Source organism: Heptranchias perlo, chromosome 41 (genome assembly GCF_035084215.1).
Source record: "Heptranchias perlo isolate sHepPer1 chromosome 41, sHepPer1.hap1, whole genome shotgun sequence".
Taxonomy (NCBI): Eukaryota; Metazoa; Chordata; class Chondrichthyes; order Hexanchiformes; family Hexanchidae; genus Heptranchias; species Heptranchias perlo.
This window is the reverse complement of record NC_090365.1, coordinates 85433-105067: the sequence shown is the minus strand read 5'-3', so window position 1 is coordinate 105067 and position 19635 is coordinate 85433. Positions and strand designations below refer to the sequence as shown.

The window sequence follows — 19635 nt, the reverse complement described above, 5'->3', positions numbered from 1 at the left end:
AACGCTGATCAAAGTTTTTTCCATGACACTAATGTACTCTCTCCTGGAACCGTGTGCTCGCACAAACATATTAAAGAGGCCCTGTCACTGCAACTGTTTCTTTGAAGTCCGTGAGAGTACAAGGATCACACAAATTTTCTTTTCTCTGATCTGAAATTCAACTTGTCCTCTAATGGTGCTCCAGGTGCTGGGAAAGCTTTCACATCCGTCATTTCCACATCACACGATGGATGGTTTATAGCCCCCTCACAATCAGCCTTTACCCACACAACAGACTTCGAGACGAGGTCAGAAGGCTACAGAGGCAGAGAGAAATAAAGAATCAATCAGACCATCATTCAAACATAATAAATCACTCAGACTTTTGTACTCAAGGTAATGGATGTTAGTGGAACACTTTCCTGTTTCAGATGCCCACAGAGGCCCCGATTTTAACTATCCCCACCAGCTGGCGAAGACCAGGCTTGTGAGGGGTGGCAGTTAAAATATGGGCAGCGACTTACCCTCTCTAGTCCCACTGCCTTCCCGCCATGTCCGCCTGAGCAGGGGAGGGAGCAGTGACAGCATTCCCGCCCCCCGCCCCCCAGGCCAGACCTGCTGGGAGGGGGTTCGTGGACCAGAAGAGGCCCAGGTAGGTAAGCGTGAGAAAATATTATTTTAAGTTTCTCTGTGAGCCAGGAGGAGGACCAATGGGTCTCGCAAGGAAGCCTTGGGCCTCCCTTGCCCCAGGCTCCCCTCCAACCCTCCAATCCCCTTGATCGCATCCAGAGCCTTCCCAACATACCACTTATCTAAGTCCCCAGCTGTGGTCTCCTGCCGCCTGAATTCCTGCTCCGGCCCACCCACCGGGCCAGGGAGTGGATCTGGCTGGGTTAGGGCAGGTCACTGAGAAAATTAATGGCAATGATGCCAGGCCATTTAGATCGGCTGGGCCTCCACCTCACCGGGTTCACCTCCATTAATATCGGGGCTCCAGTGTCAGCATCAAGCACTCCCAAGTCAGGTACACCAGTTAGATAGTTAGTTTGAGCACCTTCACCACATGGACTGCAGTAGTTCGAGAACAAAGCCCACCACCATCTTCTCAAGGGCAACTAGGGATGGGCAATAAATGCCGGCCTTGCCAGCGATGCCCACATCCCGAGAATGAATTTTTTAAAAAGTAAAGCTCCTTCTACACTGTCCCATCAAATGCTCCCAGGTCAGGTACAGCACAGGTTAGATACAGAGTAAAGCTCCCTCTACACTGTCCCTTCAAACACTCCCAGGGCAGGTATAGCATGGGTTAGATACAGAGTAAAGCTCCCTCTACACTGTCCCATCATATGCTCCCAGGGCAGGTACAGCACGGGTTTGATGCAGAGTAAAGCTCCCTCTACACTGTCCCATCAAACACTCCCAGGGCAGGTACTGCACGGGTTAGATACAGAGTAAAGCTCCCTCTACACTGTCTAATCAAACGCTCCCAGGGCAGGTACAGCACGGGTTAGATACAGAGTAAAGCTCCCTCTACACTGTCCCACCAAATGCTCCCAAGGCAGGTACAGCACGGGTTAGATACAGAGTAAAGCTCCCTCTACACTGTCCCATCAAATACTCCCAGGGCCGGTACAGCACGGGTTAGATACAGAGTAAAGAGCCCTCTACACTGTCCCTTCAAACACTCCCAGGGCAGGTATAGCATGGGTTAGATACAGAGTAAAGCTCCCTCTACACTGTCCCATCATATGCTCCCAGGGCAGGTACAGCACGGGTTTGATGCAGAGTAAAGCTCCCTCTACACTGTCCCATCAAACACTCCCAGGGCAGGTACTGCACGGGTTAGATACAGAGTAAAGCTCCCTCTACACTGTCTAATCAAACGCTCCCAGGGCAGGTACAGCACGGGTTAGATACAGAGTAAAGCTCCCTCTACACTGTCCCACCAAATGCTCCCAAGGCAGGTACAGCACGGGTTAGATACAGAGTAAAGCTCCCTCTACACTGTCCCATCAAATACTCCCAGGGCCGGTACAGCACGGGTTAGATACAGAGTAAAGAGCCCTCTACACTGTCCCTTCAAACACTCCCAGGGCAGGTATAGCATGGGTTAGATACAGAGTAAAGCTCCCTCTACACTGTCCCATCATATGCTCCCAGGGCAGGTACAGCACGGGTTTGATGCAGAGTAAAGCTCCCTCTACACTGTCCCATCAAATGCTCCCAGGGCAGGTTCAGCACAGGTTAGATACAGAGTAAAGCTCCCTCTACACTGTCCCATCAAATGCTCCCAAGGCAGGTACAGCACGGGTTAGATACAGAGTAAAGCTCCCTCTACACTGTCCCATCAAATGCTCCCAAGGCAGGTACAGCACGGGTTAGATACAGAGTAAAGCTCCCTCTACACTGTCCCATCAAACACTCCCAGGGCAGGTACTGCACATGTGTGTGCACCTAATATCCTCTTCCTTGGCTCGGCATCCATTTTTGTCCGATTACGTCTCTGTTAAGTCCCTTAGGATGTTTTGCTATGATTTAGGCGCTGTATAAATGCAAGTTGTTGTTCGAAAATGTGGGGACGAGATGACTGACGACTTTACCAGCTGGGGGGGGGTGGTGGGGAGTCAGAAGGGCAGAGTGTGGAGGCATGGGACTGGAAGATGTCCCAAAGTTAGAGAGGGGTGAGGGCCATGAAGGGGTTGAAGACAAGGAGTCTCAAATCATCATGTTTTGGGGAGTGGGGAGCTGATCGAGGTTGCCAACGATTGGGGTGATAGGTGAGTGGGATTTTACACAGGACAGGATGCGGGCAGAATCATAGACAGTTACGGCACAGAAGGAGACCATTCGGCCCATCATGTCCGTGCCAGCCGAAAAAGAGTATTCCAGCTTAATCCCACTTTCCAGCTCTTGGTCCGTAGCCCTGCAGGTTACGGCACTTCAGGTGCACATCCAAATACTTTTTAAATGAGTTGAGGGTTTCTGCCTCTCCCACCCTCTCAGGCAGTGAGTTCCAGACCCCCACCACCCTCTGGGTGAAAAAAATTCTCCTCAGCTCCCCTCTAATCCTTCTACCAATTACTTTAAATCTATGCCCCCTGGTCACTGACCTCTGCTAAGGGAAATAGGTCCTTCCTATCCACTCTATCTAGTCCCGGCATAATTTTATACACCTCAATTAAATCTCCCCTCAACCTCCTTTGTTCCAAAGAGAACAACCCCAGCCTATCCAATCTTTCCTCATAGCTAAAATTCTCCAGTCCTGACAAAATCCTTGTAAATCTCCTCTGTACCCTCAAATACTGCAATCACATCTAATGTGGCGACCAGAACTGTACACAGTACTCAAGCTGTGGCCAAACCAAAGTTTTATACAGTTCTAGCATAGGAACATAGGAACAGGAGTAGGCCATTCAGCCCCTTGTGCCTGTACCGCCATTTGATAAGATCATGGCTGATCTGTGATCTAACTCCATATACCTGCCTTTGGCCCATATCCCTTAATACCTTTGGTTGCCAAAAAGCTATCTATCTCAGATTTAAATTTAGCAATTGAGCTAGTATCAATTGCCGTTTGCGGAAGAGAGTTCCAAACTTCTACCACCCTTTGTGTGTAGAAATGTTTTGTAATCTCGTTCCTGAAAGGTCTGGCTCTAATTTTTAGACTGTGCCCCCTACTCCTAAAATCCCCAACCAGCGGAAATAGTTTCTCTCTATCCACCCTATCTGTTCCCCTTAATATCTTATAAACTTTGATCAGATCACCCCTTAACCTTCAAAACTCCAGAGAATACAACCCCAATTTGTGTAATCTCTCCTCGTAACTTAACCCTTGAAGTCCAGGTATCATTCCAGTAAACCTACGCTGCACTCCCTCCAAGGCCAATATGTCCTTTCGAAGGTACGGTGCCCAGAACTGCTCACAGTACTCCAGGTGCGGTCTAACTAGGGTTTTGTATAGCTGCAGCATAACTTCTGCCCCCTTGTACTCTAGTCCTCTAGATCTGTTCATGACACTTCTATGTACCTGAACCCCTAGTCCCTTTGGACATCCACTGTTTTTAACTTTTTCCCATTTAGAAAGTACCCTGTTCTATCCTTTTTTGATCCAAAGTGGATGACCTCACATTTGTCTACATTGAATTCCATTTGCCACAGTTTTGCCCATTCACCTAATCTATCAATATCGCTTTGTAATTTTATGTTTTCATCTGCACTGCTTACAATGCCACCAATCTTTGGGTCATCAGTAAACTTAGATATGAGACTTTCTATGCCTTCATCTAAGTTGTTAATAAATATTGTGAATAATTGAGGCCCCAAGACAGATCCCTGTGGGACATCACTAGTCACATCCTGCCAATGTGAGTACCTACCCATTATCCCGACTCTCTGTCACCTTTCGCTCAGCCAACTTCCTAACCAAGTCCATACTTTTCCCTCGATTCCATGGGCTTCTATCTTAGCTAACAGTCTCTTATGTGGGACCTTATCAAATGCCTACTGGAAGTCCATATAAATAACATCCATTGACATTCCCCTGTCCACTACTTCAGTCACCTCTTCAAAAAATTCAATCAGGTTTGTCAGGCACGACCTACCTTTCACAAATCCATGCTGGCTCTCCCTGATTAACTGAAAATTCTCGAGGTGTTCAGTCACCCTATCCTTAATTATAGACTCCAGCATTTTCCCCACAACAGATGTTAGGCTAACTGGTCTATAATTCCCCGGTTTCCCTCTCTCCTTTCTTAAAAAGCAGAGTGACGTGTGCAATTCTCCAATCTAGAGGGACAGTTCCTGAATCTAGAGAACTTTGAAAGATTATAGTTAGGGCATCTGCAATGTGCTCACCTACTTCCTTTAAAACCCTGGGATGGAAACAATCTGGTCCTGGGGATTTGTCACTCTTTAGTGCTATTATTTTCTTCATTACTGTTGCTTTACTTATGTTAATTTTATTGAGTCCCTGTCCCCGATTCAATATAAGATTTCTTGGGATTTCCGGCATGCTATCCTCTTTTTCGACTGTAAACACTGACGCAAAGTAATTGTTCAACATGTCCGCCATTTTCCCATTGTCAATGACAATATCCCCACTTTCAGTTTTTAAGGGGCCAGCACTGCTCCTGACCACCCTCTTTTTCCTAATATAACTATAGCATAACCTCCCTGCTCTTATATTCTATGCCTCGGCTAATAAAGGAAAGAAGGGTTCTGTTTGAAATGGAGTTCATGTGGGATGGAACTCGGGATGGTGTTGGAAAAGGTGCAAAAGGTAAGAATTAGGGTGAGTTAGGGACTGGTAGAAATATGATGTGGAGATGCCGGTGATGGACTGGGGTTGACAAATGTAAAGAATCTTACAACACCAGGTTATAGTCCAACAGTTTTATTTGAAAATCACAAGCTTTCGGAGATTATCTCCTTCGTCAGGTGGGATTCCTTGAACGTTTCGCATTTATAGTCAGAGAACAATACCTGGTGATTACAGATAATCTTTCCAACTGCCCGTTGTCAAGGCAATCAAAGTGTTCAGACAGAGAGATGTTACCTACAGGACCACCGAATATACAAACGGCCAGAACAAAAGTCAGAGAGAGAGAGAGGGAGAAACATCCGAAAGGAAGAGAAAGACAGAGAATGACCCGTTGTATTAAAAACAGATAACTTTTATTCGCTGGTGGGGTTACGTGTAGCGTGACATGAACCCAAGATCCCGGTTGAGGCCATCCTCATGGGTGCGGAACTTGGCTATCAATTTCTGCTCGACGATTTTGCGTTGTCATGTGTCTCGAAGGCCGCCTTGGAGAACGCTTACCCGAAGATCAGTGGCTGAATGTCCTTGACTGCTGAAGTGTTCCCCGACTGGGAGGGAACCCTCCTGTCTGGCGATTGTTGCGCGGTGTCCGTTCATCCGTTGTCGTAGCGTCTGCATGGTCTCGCCAATGTACCATGCTCTGGGGCATCCTTTCCTGCAACATATGAGGTAGACAACGTTGCCCGAGTCACAGGAGTATGAACCATGTACCTGGTGGGTGGTGTCCTCTCATGTGATGGTGGTATCTGTGTTGATGATCTGGCATGTCTTGCAGTGGTTGCCGTGGCAGGGTTGTGCGGTGTCGTGCACGCTGTTCTCCTGAAAGCTGGGTAATTTGCTGCGAACGATGGTCTGTTTGAGGTTTGGTGGCTGTTTGAAGGCGAGTAGTGGAGGTGTGGGGATGGCCTTAGCGAGGTGTTCGTCGTCATCGATGACATGTTGAAGGCTGCAGAGAACATGGTGTAGTTTCTCCGCTCCGGGGAAGTTTTTTTTTTATTCGTTCACGGGATGTGGGCGTCGCTGGCAAGGCCGGCATTTATTGCCCATCCCTAATTGCCCTTGAGAAGGTGGTGGTGAGCCGCCTTCTTGAACTGCTGCAGTCCGTGTGGTGAAGGTTCTCCCACAGTGCTGTTAGGAAGGGAGTTCCAGGATTTTGACCCAGCGACAATGAAGGAACGGCGATATATTTCCAAGTCGGGATGGTGTGTGACTTGGAGGGGAACGTGCAGGTGGTGTTGTTCCCATGCGCCTGCTGCCCTTGTCCTTCTAGGTGGTAGAGGTCGAGGGTTTGGGAGGTGCTGTCGAAGAAGCCTTGGCGAGTTGCTGCAGTGCATCCTGTGGATGGTACACACTGCAGCCACAGTGCGCCGGTGGTGAAGGGAGTGAATGTTTAGGGTGGTGGATGGGGTGCCAATCAAGCGGGCTGCTTTATCTTGGATGGTGTCGAGCTTCTTGAGTGTTGTTGGAGCTGCACTCATCGAGGCAAGTGGAGAGTATTCCATCACACTCCTGACTTGTGCCTTGTAGATGGTGGAAAGGCTTTGGGGAGTCAGGAGGTGAGTCACTCGCCGCAGAATACCCAGCCTCTGACCTGCTCTTGTAGCCACGGTATTTATATGGCTGGTCCAGTTAAGTTTCTGGTCAATGGTGACCCCCAGGATGTTGATGGTGGGGGATTCGGCGATGGTAATGCCGTTGAATGTCAAGGGGAGGTGGTTAGACTCTCTCTTGTTGGAGATGGTCATTGCCTGGCACTTATCTGGCGCGAATGTTACTTGCCACTTATGAGCCCAAGCCTGGATGTTGTCCAGGTCTTGCTGCATGCAGGCTCGGACTGCTTCATTATCTGAGGGGTTGCGAATGGAACTGAACACTGTGCAGTCATCAGCGAACATCCCCATTTCTGACCTTATGATGGAGGGAAGGTCATTGATGAAGCAGCTGAAGATGGTTGGGCCTAGGACACTGCCCTGAGGAACTCCTGCAGCAATGCCCTGGGGCTGAGATGATTGGCCTCCAACAACCACTACCATCTTCCTTTGTGCTAGGTATGACTCCAGCCACTGGAGAGTTTTCCCCCTGATTCCCATTGACTTCAATTTTACTCGGGCTCTTTGGTGCCACACTCGGTCAAATGCTGCCTTGATGTCAAGGGCAGTCACTCTCACCTCACCTCTGGAATTCAGCTCTTTTGTCCATGTTTGGACCAAGGCTGTAATGAGGTCTGGAGCCGAGTGGTCCTGGCGGAACCCAAACTAAGCATCGGTGAGCAGGTTATTGGTGAGTAAGTGCCGCTTGATAGCACTGTCGACGACACCTTCCATCACTTTGCTGATGATTGAGAGTAGACTGATGGGGCGGTAATTGGCCGGATTGGATTTGTCCTGCTTCTGTTGGTTGCGTCCCGTGTTGGTCTTCTGAGGAGGTCTATGCGATTTTTCGCTGTGGCCCGTCGGAACTGTCGATCGGCGAGTCGAGCGTCATATCCCGTTCTTACGAGGGCGTCTTTCAGCGTCTGTAGGTGTCCATCGCATTCCTCCTCGTCTGAGCAGATCCTGTGTATTCGCAGGGCCTGTCCATAGGGGATGGCCTCTTTGACGTGGTTAGGGTGGAAGCTGGAAAAGTGGAGCATCGTGAGGTTGTCCGTGGGCTTGCGGTAGAGTGAGGTGCTGAGGTGCCCGTCTTTGATGGAGATTCGTGTGTCCAAGAAAGAAACCGATTCTGAGGAGTAGTCCATGGTGAGCTTGATGGTGGGATGGAACTTGTTGAGAGATACAAAAGGGTCCAGAGGGGCAATTTTTTCACTCAAAGGGTGGTGAGTGTCTGGAACGAGCTGCCAGAGGCAGTAGTAGAGGCGGGTACAATTTTGTCTTTTAAAAAGCATTTGGACAGTTACATGGGTAAGATGGGTATAGAGGGATATGGGCCAAGTGCAGGCAATTGGGACTAGCTTAGTGGTATAAACTGGGCGACATGGACATGTTGGGCCGAAGGGCCTGTTTCCATGTTGTAAACTTCTATGATTCTATGATTATATGATGTTATCGTGTAGTCTCTTTAGTGATTCTTCGCCGTGGGTCCATAGAAAGAAAATATCGTCGATGTATCTGGTGTATAGTGTTGGTTGGAGGCCCTGTGCAGTGAAGAAGTCCTGCTCGAACTTGTGCTTGAAAATGTTGGCGTATTGGGGTGCGAATTTGCTCCCCATGGCTGTTCCGTGTGTTTGGGTAAAGAACTGGTTATCGAAGGTGAAGACATTGTGATCCAGGATGAAGCGGATGAGTTGTAGGATGGCGTCTGGAGATTGGCTGTTGTTGGTGTTGAGTATTGATGCTGTTGCAGCGATGCCGTCATCGTGGGGGATACTGGTGTAGAGTGCCGAGACGTCCATCGTGGTGAGAAGTGTTCCTGGTTCAACTGGTCCGTGGGTGCTGAGTTTTTGTAGGAAGTCTGTAGTGTCGCGACAGAAGCTGGGGGTTCCCTCTACGATGGGTTTCAGGATGCTCCACTTTTCTGGCTTCCACCCTAACCACGTCAAAGAGGCCATCCCCTATGGACAGGCCCTGCGAATACACAGGATCTGCTCAGACGAGGAGGAATGCGATGGACACCTACAGACGCTGAAAGACGCTCTCGTAAGAACGGGATATGACGCTCGACTCGTCAATCGACAGTTCCGACGGGCCACAGCGAAAAATCGCATAGACCTCCTCAGAAGACTAACACGGGACGCAACCAACAGAGTACCCTTTGTCGTCCAGTACTTCCCCAGAGCGGAGAAACTACGCCATGTTCTCTGCAGCCTTCAACATGTCATCGATGACGACGAACACCTCGCTAAGGCCATCCCCACACCTCCACTACTCGCCTTCAAACAGTCACCCAACCTCAAACAGACCATCGTTCGCAGCAAATTACCCAGCTTTCAGGAGAACAGCGTGCACGACACCACACAACCCTGCCACGGCAACCTCTGCAAGACATGCCAGATCATCGACACCGATACCACCATCACACGAGAGGTCACCACCCACCAGGTACATGGTTCATACTCCTGTGACTCGGCCAACGTTGTCTACCTCATACGTTGCAGGAAAGGATGCCCCAGAGCATGGTACATTGGCGAGACCATGCAGACGCTGCGACAACGGATGAACGGACACCGCGCAACAATCGCCAGACAGGAGGGTTCCCTCCCAGTCAGGGAACACTTCAGCAGTCAAGGACATTCAGCCACCGACCTTCGGGTAAGCATACTCCAAGGCGGCCTTCGAGACACACGACAACGCAAAATCGTCGAGCAGAAATTGATAGCCAAGTTCCGCACCCATGAGGACGGCCTCAACCGGGATCTTGGGTTCATGTCACGCTACACGTAACCCCACCAGCGAATAAAAGTTATCTGTTTTTAATACAACGGGTCATTCTCTGTCTTTCTCTTCCTTTCGGATGTTTCTCCCTCTCTCTCTCTCTCTGTCTTTTGTTCTGGCCGTTTGTATATTCGGTGGTCCTGTAGGTAACATCTCTCTGCCTGAACACTTTGATTGCCTTGACAACGGGCAGTTGGAAAGATTATCTGTAATCACCAGGTATTGTTCTCTGACTATAAATGCGAAACGTTCAAGGAATCCCACGCTCACCTGACGAAGGAGATAATCTCCGAAAGCTTGTGATTTTCAAATAAAACTGTTGGACTATAACCTGGTGTTGTAAGATTCCTTACATTTCTCCACCCCAGTCCATCACCGGCATCTCCACATCATATCAAATAACCAGAGAGCAAATCTGCAGGCTTGGTTGTCCTGAGTATTGGTGCAGTGCTCCACCCATTGTTCAAAATGGGTACTACAGGCACTGGCAGAAATGCAAATTTAACTCTGACCTTGAACAAATGTATCGGAACAATCCACAGGATTGCCAACACTCCAGGATTGCCCTGGAGCCTCCAGGAATTAAAGATTAATCTCCTGGACACTTGCTGCGAGCAAAACCAGGAGAAAAACCATACGGGCATTAAAAAAATTGTGTTTTTCATATTTTTTTGGAACACTTTTGTTTGTAAGTTATGAAAACATTAGAGAAGGGGTTAAAAAGCTGTGATGAAACCTCCAGTAATACATCCAACCAGAGTTGGCAACCCTAGCCTGAATGGATAGGCCAGAGGTGCAGAGTTGTGTAGATTGTCACTGAGAGGGAGTGAGAGAAATACATAAAAAGCTGGCAGTTTGTAAGAGTATTTGGACCAGTAAAGGTCTAAGATACTGAGCTCAGAAGTGTAACATGTTTGGATCCCCAATCAGGTTCAGTTTTTAAGTACTGCTTGTTAAGTGTATGTTTAAGTACTACTGCATGTACTGTGAGCTATAAACCTATGAGACCTGACAACAGTGTTTAAGAACCTTATTGATTTGAGGAGTAAATCATAACTAAGAACCCTCACCTAGCTTGCTGGTCCTTACATCGGCCACCAGTATGGCCCTTATCACCAAATCACACCTTGGTCTCTCCACCCTACTCCTCTGGCACCTTATCCTGCCTTCAGCACCTCACCTTGTTCCACCCCTCTCGCCTCGCCTTTAAAATCCTTGTTCTCCACCGCCCACCCAAGCCTCACCCCGAGTTTCTCACCGAGATTGACTCACTTCTTCCTTCCCTCAACCTCTGCACTGAGTGACTCCTCATCCTCGGTAATTTCAACCTCCATCTCAACTCACCTCACCCTCTCTCCACCATTCACTGCTCTCCTGTACTCAATATCGCTATGAAAACATAAAATTACAAAGCGATATTGATAGATTAGGTGAATGGGCAAAACTGTGGCAAATGGAATTCAATGTAGACAAATGTGAGGTCATCCACTTTGAATCAAAAAAGGATAGAACAGGGTACTTTCTAAATGGTAAAAAGTTAAAAACAGTGGATGTCCAAAGGGACTTAGGGGTTCAGGTGCACAGATCATTGAAGTGTCATGAACAGGTGGAGAAAATAATCAAGAAGGCAAATGGATGCTGGCCTTTATATTTTTTTATTTTTTTTTATTCGTTCACGGGATGTGGGCGTTGCTGGCGAGGCCAGCATTTATTGCCCATCCCTAATTGCCCTCGAGAAGGTGGTGGTGAGCCGCCTTCTTGAACCGCTGCAGTCCGTGTGGTGACGGTTCTCCCACAGTGCTGTTAGGAAGGGAGTTCCAGGATTTTGACCCAGCGGCAATGAAGGAACGACGATATATTTCCAAGTCAGGATGGTGTGTGACTTGGAGGGGAACGTGCAGGTGGTGTTGTTCCCATGCGCCTGCTGCTCTTGTCCTTCTAGGTGGTAGAGGTCGCGGGTTTGGGAGGTGCTGTCGAAGAAGCCTTGGCGAGTTGCTGCAATGCATCCTGTGGATGGTACACACTGCAGCCACAGTGCGACGGTGGTGAAGGGAGTGAATGTTTAGGGTGGTGGATGGGGTGCCAATCATATCTCGAGGACTAGAGTACAAGGGGGCAGAAGTTATGCTGCAGCTTTACAAAACCCTGGTTAGACCGCACCTGGAGTACTGTGAGCAGTTCTGGGCACTGCACCTTCGGAAGGACATATTGGCCTTGGAGGGAGTGCAGCGTAGGTTGACTAGAATGATACCTGGACTTCAAGGGTTAAGTTACGAGGAGAGATTACACAAATTGGGGTTGTATTCTCTGGAGTTTCGAAGGTTAAGGGGTGATCTGATCGAAGTTTATAAGATATTGAGGGGAACAGATAGGGTAGATAGAGAGAAACTATTTCTGCTGGTTGGGGATTTTAGGAGTAGGGGGCACAGTCTAAAAATTAGAGCCAGACCTTTCAGGAGCGAGATTACAAAACATTTCTACATACAAAGGGTGGTAGAAGTTTGGAACTCTCTTCTGCAAACGGCAATTGATACTAGCTCAATTGCTAAATTTAAATCTGAGATAGATAGATTCTTGGCAACCAAAGGTATTAAGGGATATGGGCCAAAGGCAGGTATATGGAGTTAGATCACAGATCAGCCATGATTTTATCAAATGGCGGAGCGGGCTCGAGGGGCTGAATGGCCTACTCCTGTTCCTACGTTAACCTCTCCCTCCAATATAAACTCCCCTGCCCATATTCACGGCCACCCCCTCGACCTTGCCATCTCTATTCTCAGCGGCTCAATCACAGATAAGGCTATTTCTGATCTCTTCCTCATATCTCTTACCGCTCAGCCCTCTTCCACCTTTCATCTCCAACTCCACGTCCTTCTGTGTCTGCCCCTGGAAAAAACACTCCAAGTCCCTTACAACGGCAGTTTCAAACAACAACTTGCATTTATATAGCGCCTTTAACGTAGTGAAATGTCCCAAGGTGCTTCACAGGAGCGATTATCAAACAAAATTTGACACTGAGCCACATAAGGAGATATTAGGACAGGTGACCAAAAGCTTGATCAAAGAGGTAGGTTTTAAAGAGGTGAGAAAGGTAGAGGGGTTTCGGGAGGGAATTCCAGAGCTTAGGGCTTAGACAGCTGAAGGCACGGCCGCCAATGGTGGAGTGATGGAAATCGGGGATGCACAAGTGGCCAGAATCGAAGGAGCGCAGAGATCTCGGAATGTTGTAGGGCTGGAGGAGGTTACAGAGATGGGGAGATCAAGCACCTTCGGGCCTTGTTCTCCTCTGCCTCACTACTCTAGGATCATCCTGGAGAGGAAAGATAACCCTGGGCTGCTCTTCTCCACTGTTGCCTTAAACCCCTCTCAAAATAATTCAATGCATGTGAAATGCTTTGAAAGTTCTGAGTTATGTAAATATGTTTTCCTTCTAATTTGTGACAAAACCACAACATGTGAATATTGAAACACGTGTTCTATTAAAAAGTTATAAACTCACTGGGTTCTGCATTGCCATAATGAAGAAATAACAGGCTAGACCCCAGGGATAGAATGTGATCGAACATTGCTACACCCCAGGGGCAGAATGTGACTGAACCTTGCCTCACCAGATCAGTAAGCTGGTTAGAAGTATATAGGCACAGAGTGGTAAGGGTTTAATTACATTAGGAAGAAAGACTTGCAATTATATAGCACCTTTCAAACTCAGAACATCCCAAAGCACTTTACAACCAATTAAGTACTTTTGAAATGTAGTCACTGTTTTAATGTAGGAAACACAGCAACCAATTTGCACTCAGCAAGGCCACACAAACAGCAATGCAATAATGACCAGATTATCTGTTTTATTAGTGATGTGGGTCAGGACACCAGGGGAGAACCTGGGGAACTTTAACATCCACCCGAGAGGACAGACGGGGTTTAACGTCTCATCCGAAAGACGGTACCTTCCGACAGTGCAGCACTCCCTCAGTACTGCACTGGGGCGTCAGCTGGATTATGTGCTCAAGTCTCTGGAGTGGGACTTGAACCCATGACCTTCTGGTTCAGAGGCAAGTGTGCTACCCACTGAGCCATAGCTGGCATACAAACTTACAGGAGCAGGTAGTTAGGTGTAGAATGATTTGAGAATGGAATGTTAATTGCTGGACTGATGCCAAAGCATCTGGTGCACAGCAGGAGTGCGCAAATGAAGAAAAGGCTTCTCTGTAATAAACATCTAAAGAGATAAAGGAGTGAAGATTCTGAAGGATAACCATGGTTGTTTATTGTCCTCAGGACATTCTACATGTAAACAGATAATGAGCAGCGAGATGAGCGGGGTGGGGGGCGCAGGGCAATGGTCTGCGTGATCACTAATTCGCTTAAGTATTAACCCGGAGTACTTACGCATTAACTGCACGTATAAGGAACGTGCTTAAATATTAACATCAAGCATTCCTTGTGTAATTAACCATATAAAAAGTATTGCACACTAGGAACTCAAAATAGTTTTGTTGTGACTATTGTGAGGTCACGATTACAAAGCCCGATGAGTTCTTTGTTTGAGAGTAGATTCGACGCTGATCTCATAAAACACTGCATTTTCGCAAATCAGACGTCTCAATTTCAAAAGCCTGTACATTACCCCACATTATCCTGAACCCAATATACAAGGGGCAAAATGCAACTGAACCTCCATCTCCCCACCCCCACCACGTGTCAGAACATCACCCCACCCCAGGGGCAGAATGTGACAGCACATCGCACCCACCCCAGGGGCAAATGTGACAGAACCTCCCTCTCTGCCAAATTCCCAGTTTTATGGCACTTTTCCTTCAGCATCACAAACTCCACATGGACAAGGGAGTACAGCACGGCTCCAACATAGCAGCCTCAAAGAAAACCCTTTAGCGATGGAAAAAAGCACCAAAGGCAGCAAGTGTTTTTAAATCAACTAACCTTTACTTTTATTTTGGTGCAGAAATTTGGACAAGTAAATATCAAGGTGCGAGCACCGCCCGAGTATTTTTCACAAACATTTTTAAAATGGATTCTATTATTAGAAATAAACACCATATTCACAATGGGGCATTCTGAACAGAAATGTCCACCTAAGTCAGTATCACCAGGCACTCTATGGCCTTGGAATAAACAAGTTTTGAAAACTTTTTTTTTGAATGCAATTGTATTAAACCATTAACAAATATTCACTGGTGAGTCTAACAAGTTCACATATACCCTGCTTCAAAATTAGTTCCACAGCTAATAAATTAACATACGCAGGTGTTTATTGAAACAGGAATAAGAATTTCAGATCAATTGAATAGAATTTCTAAAATCTGTTAGTTTTTCCCCTAAATGAACAGAGATGGCATCTCCACAAATGTGTGCAATTTAAACGTTATTAGCAATTTAATGTACCAAATATTCCACAATGGAATACAATGATTACAAAGTTATCATACTTAAATACAGATATGTTTCAGAACAAGTACAGTACAGCACATTAACCTGGACTCCAAATTCACTTATCTTCAACAGGATTATATCAATACAAAATCAAGAAGTTGATTATTACAGTCCACGGTCTCACTTTTGCCTTTTCAGTGAAACATTAAAATTGTGACAATACAAAGATTTTTGTTTAATCGTTTTTTTTCTCTTCCTCCAGTTTCTCCATTAGAGCTTTCGGGGAACTATTTTCTTTTGACACCTTCAGAGGTTCTTCTCCACTTGTCCCAAATTCATTCATTCGGCTGGGATCTACTCGATAGATCCAGCGTTGGTACAAGTAGATAAAAAACACAACGTCTAATTTTAAAAAGAGAAATACATATTATTTCTGACAATCAAACTCTAGAGCTATATTGGTATTTAATCCGTCTTTCAGATGAGACATTAAACCGAGGCCCCGCCTGCTCCCTCAGGTGGACGTAAAAGATCCCATGGTACTACTCTGAAGAAGAGCAGGGGAGTTCTCCCTGGTGTCCTGGCCAATATTTATCCCTCAACCAACATCATTTAAAAAAAATCTGGTCATTATCATACTGTTGTTTGTGGGATCTCGCTGTGCGCAAATTGCCTGCCAGACTTCCTACATTACAACAGCAACTACACTTTGAAAGTTCTTCATTAGCTGTAAAGTGCTTTGGGACGTCCTGAGGTCACGAAAGGCGCTACATAAATGCAAGTCTTTCTTTCATACACAGAGATCACACTGATGCAACGAGCTGCAGTTTGCATTACGACAAACGTATAAAATGCCCCAAGTCACTTTACAGAATAGTTGCAAGAAGAACAGTAACCCCAAGAGAGTTGATAGAAGGTTTGGAAGAAAAATTGAGATTTGAAAAAGTATTTAAAAAGGAGAGAGGTGTCGAGAGGTCTTAGGAAGAGGCTCCAAGACCAGGGCCTAGCCAGCTGAAAGCTTTGCCACCAATGGTGGGACAGAGGGAGGTTAGGATGCAAAGAGTAGAAAGGCTGAAGGGTGCAGGAAGGCATGTAGGTCTACAGTAGGCTGGAGTGAGGCAATAGATACACTTGAAGATGAAAAGGATTTTAAAGTTAATGTGTTAGCAAGGCAAGGAACCAGTTTAGGTACATGAGGATGGGAGTAATGGATGAGTGGGATTGATTTAGGACAGAATAAGAACATTTTGAACTATTAGGAGTTTACAGTGAACGGACAAAGGAATGTTAGCAAGGAGAGCACTGGAATAATTAAGTCTGGAGGTGACAAAAATTTGGATGAGGGTTTCAGCAGGACTAAGGCAGGGCTGGAGGTAGAAATGAGCAGTCTTGGTAATTGAGAGATTATGGGGTTGAACAAGATGCAGAGGGTAAGCAGTTTTACTGAACCCAATAGGCTAGTTTGGGGGGTGGAGTGAATGTCAAGGAAGTGGAGGTTTGCCCAATGTTTCTCGGCTCTTCCCATCCCCGACTTCTCTATCTCCATTTCTGGGGATTCTCCCAGTTTCTCAGTCTGCGTCGTATGTTCTGACGATGCCACCTTCCACACCAGTGCATCCAATATATCTTACTTCTTCCTCAACCGAGGATTCCCTTCCACCGTGGTTGACGGGGCCGTTGACTATGTCCGTCCCATTTCCTGCACTTCTCCCCTCACCCCTTCCCCCACTCCCTCCCAGAACCACGATAGGGTCCCTCCACCAGCTTCCACATTCAACGTATCACCCTCCGCCAAACACATCTTCCCCTCCCCTTTCAGCATTCCGACAGGACCGTTCCCTCCGCAACACCCTGGTCTGCTCTTCCATCACCCCCAACACCCGCTCTCCTCCCCATGGCACCTTCCCATGCGAGCGCAGGAGATGCAACACCTGCCCCTTCATCTCCTCTCTTCCCACTGTCCAGGGCCCCAAACACTCCTTCCAGGTGAAACAGCGGTTTACTTGTACTTTTCAATTTAGTATACTGTATCCGCGGCACACAATGCGGTCTCCTCTACACTGGGGAGACCAAACGCAGATTGGGTGATCGCTTTGTTGAACACCTCCACTCAGTCCACAAGTGTGACCCTGACCCGCTTGTCGCTTGCCATTTTAATTCCCCTTCCCACTCCCACTCTGACCTCTGTCCTCCTACACTGTTCCAATGAAGCTCAATGGAAGCTCGAGGAACAACACCTCATCTTTCGATTAGGCACTTTATGACCATCTGGACTCGAACACTGATTTCAATAACTTCAGATCATAACCACTGCTCCCATTTTTTTTTCAGACAGCAAGTGCTGGTAATGGTTCTGCTGTTGCAATTTACAGCTCCTCTAGACCCATCTTTTGTTTCTTTACCTGTCCCATTACCACCTTTCTTGCCTTGCACCATCATCCCTTTTATCATTTAATCACTCCTGCCCTCCACCCTATCACAGATTTTTTCATTTGTTGTTTCCTCCCCTCCCGGCTCTGCACTTGCTTAAAAAGTGCTAAATCTTTAACTTCTTCCAGTTCTGACAAAAGGTCGTCAACCTGAAACGTTAACTGTTTCTTTCTCCACAGATGCTGCCTGGCTTGGAGTATTTCCTGCATTTTCTGTTTTTATGCCCAATGTTTAACTGGTATGACTCAACCCAAGACCAAATGGAAACGCAGTCTGACTGTACTAAAGTAGTTGTGGAATCGAGGGAAGTGGCAGAGATAGAGAGGACTATTGTCAGTATATATGGGCGAGCATTGATGGGTCAGGGGTCAAATTCTTGCCTGCCATGTGGGAGACCTGGATTTGTTTCCTGGCCAATGCAGGAATCTTTACCTTATATTTCATTGGCTGTAAAGCTCTTTGGGACGCCCTGAGGACATGAAAGGCGCTATATAAATGTGAGTCTTTCTTTTATATAGAACTGAGCTAATGCCTGCAGATGATATCAAGCAGCACCATATAAGATTAGGAAAAGGAAGGGTCCAAGGATAGATTCTGGGAGGACTAGAGGTGAAATGGCTTGTGGAAGGGAGGAGGAGAAGTCATTGCTAGAAATGTGCTTGTTGCACACAGAAAGATCGGAGTAGAATAAGGCAAGGGTTGTCCCACTGAGAAGGACAGTTTGAATAACTGTCTAATGTCTAACCCTGCATGAAGATTGAGGAGCATAAGGAGGGACTGTGCACCACGGTCAATGTTGGAGGATGTCATTCATGATTTTGGCCAGGTGTTGGGGTCAGATTTGGGCAGGGAGTTTCTGGAGTGATGGGCACAGAGCTCGGAAGCAAAGATACACTCTACAGCCTTAGAGAGAAGGAATATATGGTTGGGACGAGGGGGCGGGTGAGGTTTTTTTTGAGTAAGGACTGGTTTTGAAGGGGAGATGGATGGTACCAATGGAAAAGGAACCGTTTATGATGTCAGCTAGAATGGGAGCCATGAGTGGGAGTTGATGATCGGGAAATGGGTGAGGAGGGGATCTCAGCAGCAGGAGATGGGTCTCATGGAAGAGATGAGTTTTGAGAGGGAAGATGGGGAAGAAGCTGAAAAGCTACAAAGGGTCGTGGCTGCAGCAGTTGGGAGAAAGTCCAGGATGAAGAGGGAAGGGGAAAGCAGCTGCATGGGATGGTCTCAACATTAGGCAGAAAAGATTCCAAGAGTTCTTCACATTGGTATTGAAGGCAAGGGTGGGTTGGGGGGGGTGGTGGGGGGAGGTGTCAGAAGAGATGGTTGGTCATGAAGATCAGCCTAGTGTTGTCCTTCCACTCCAGGATAATTTTGGAATAGTAGGTGGTTTTAGCAGAGGAAAGCGAGGCACAGATATGGTTGATCCAGATCTAGCAATTGATAAAAGCTGAAGTTGGCACCTTTCAAATTTAAGGGAGTCAAGATACGGGATGTGCTGAGGGACGCACCTGGAATGGGAGACAGTGATTGTTTTGCTGGGAGAATGGGCAAAGGTGGAGGGTAAGCAAATGGTTTAAGTAGGTCAACAGCAGCAGAGGTGTGATGGCAGGTGGAGGGTCAAATGAGAGGGAGTTGGAAGATACAGAGAAGTTGAAAAGATTATCTTGAAAATAGGGTTGGAAAGAATTATTTTCAGAATGGATGGCAAAAGTCACTCACTGTTATGTGATCTTTGACATCGTTTTAAAATGGTTTCAAAATTTACTTTTAGCTCTGAAGAACACACAATCTGCAATCCCTCCACCTTAAAATTACTGTCTCTAAATATTAGTACCCAGACTTGTGTACTAGTACAGCAAGGTTCTAAAGTCCAAACACCCCAAAGCAGAATTGTATCCTTGTTCTCTACAAAGCAGCACAAGCCCGAGTCACCAACACGATCAACCTCATTTTAAAGGACGTTGTATATCACAAATGTACCTCTCTCCTCCAGCACTCTAATACAAAAAGGTACAACAGCTGTCTCTGCGTTTCCTCAAACCAACAACTCTAGTCATATAGCAGGAATTCCACATCCCCCCCTTCCCATAAATCACAAAGGACTGGCAACATTTTACTTCACATTGAAAATAATGTCAC

The 19635-nt window shown here is 46.9% G+C and overlaps 1 protein-coding gene across 2 annotated transcripts in view; it reads right to left on the bottom strand.

The window, feature by feature from the left end:
- Nucleotides 1-14591: 14591 nt before the first annotated feature.
- The window catches only part of clptm1 (CLPTM1 regulator of GABA type A receptor forward trafficking), a 42500-nt gene continuing 37456 nt past the window's right edge, over nt 14592-19635 (bottom strand). For both annotated transcript variants that reach the window (XM_067974821.1, XM_067974820.1), the window contains one exon: nt 14592-15462. In XM_067974821.1, coding sequence (XP_067830922.1) covers nt 15296-15462 — 167 coding nt within the window. In that variant the 3' untranslated portion in view covers nt 14592-15295. The remainder of the gene's footprint in view (nt 15463-19635) is intronic.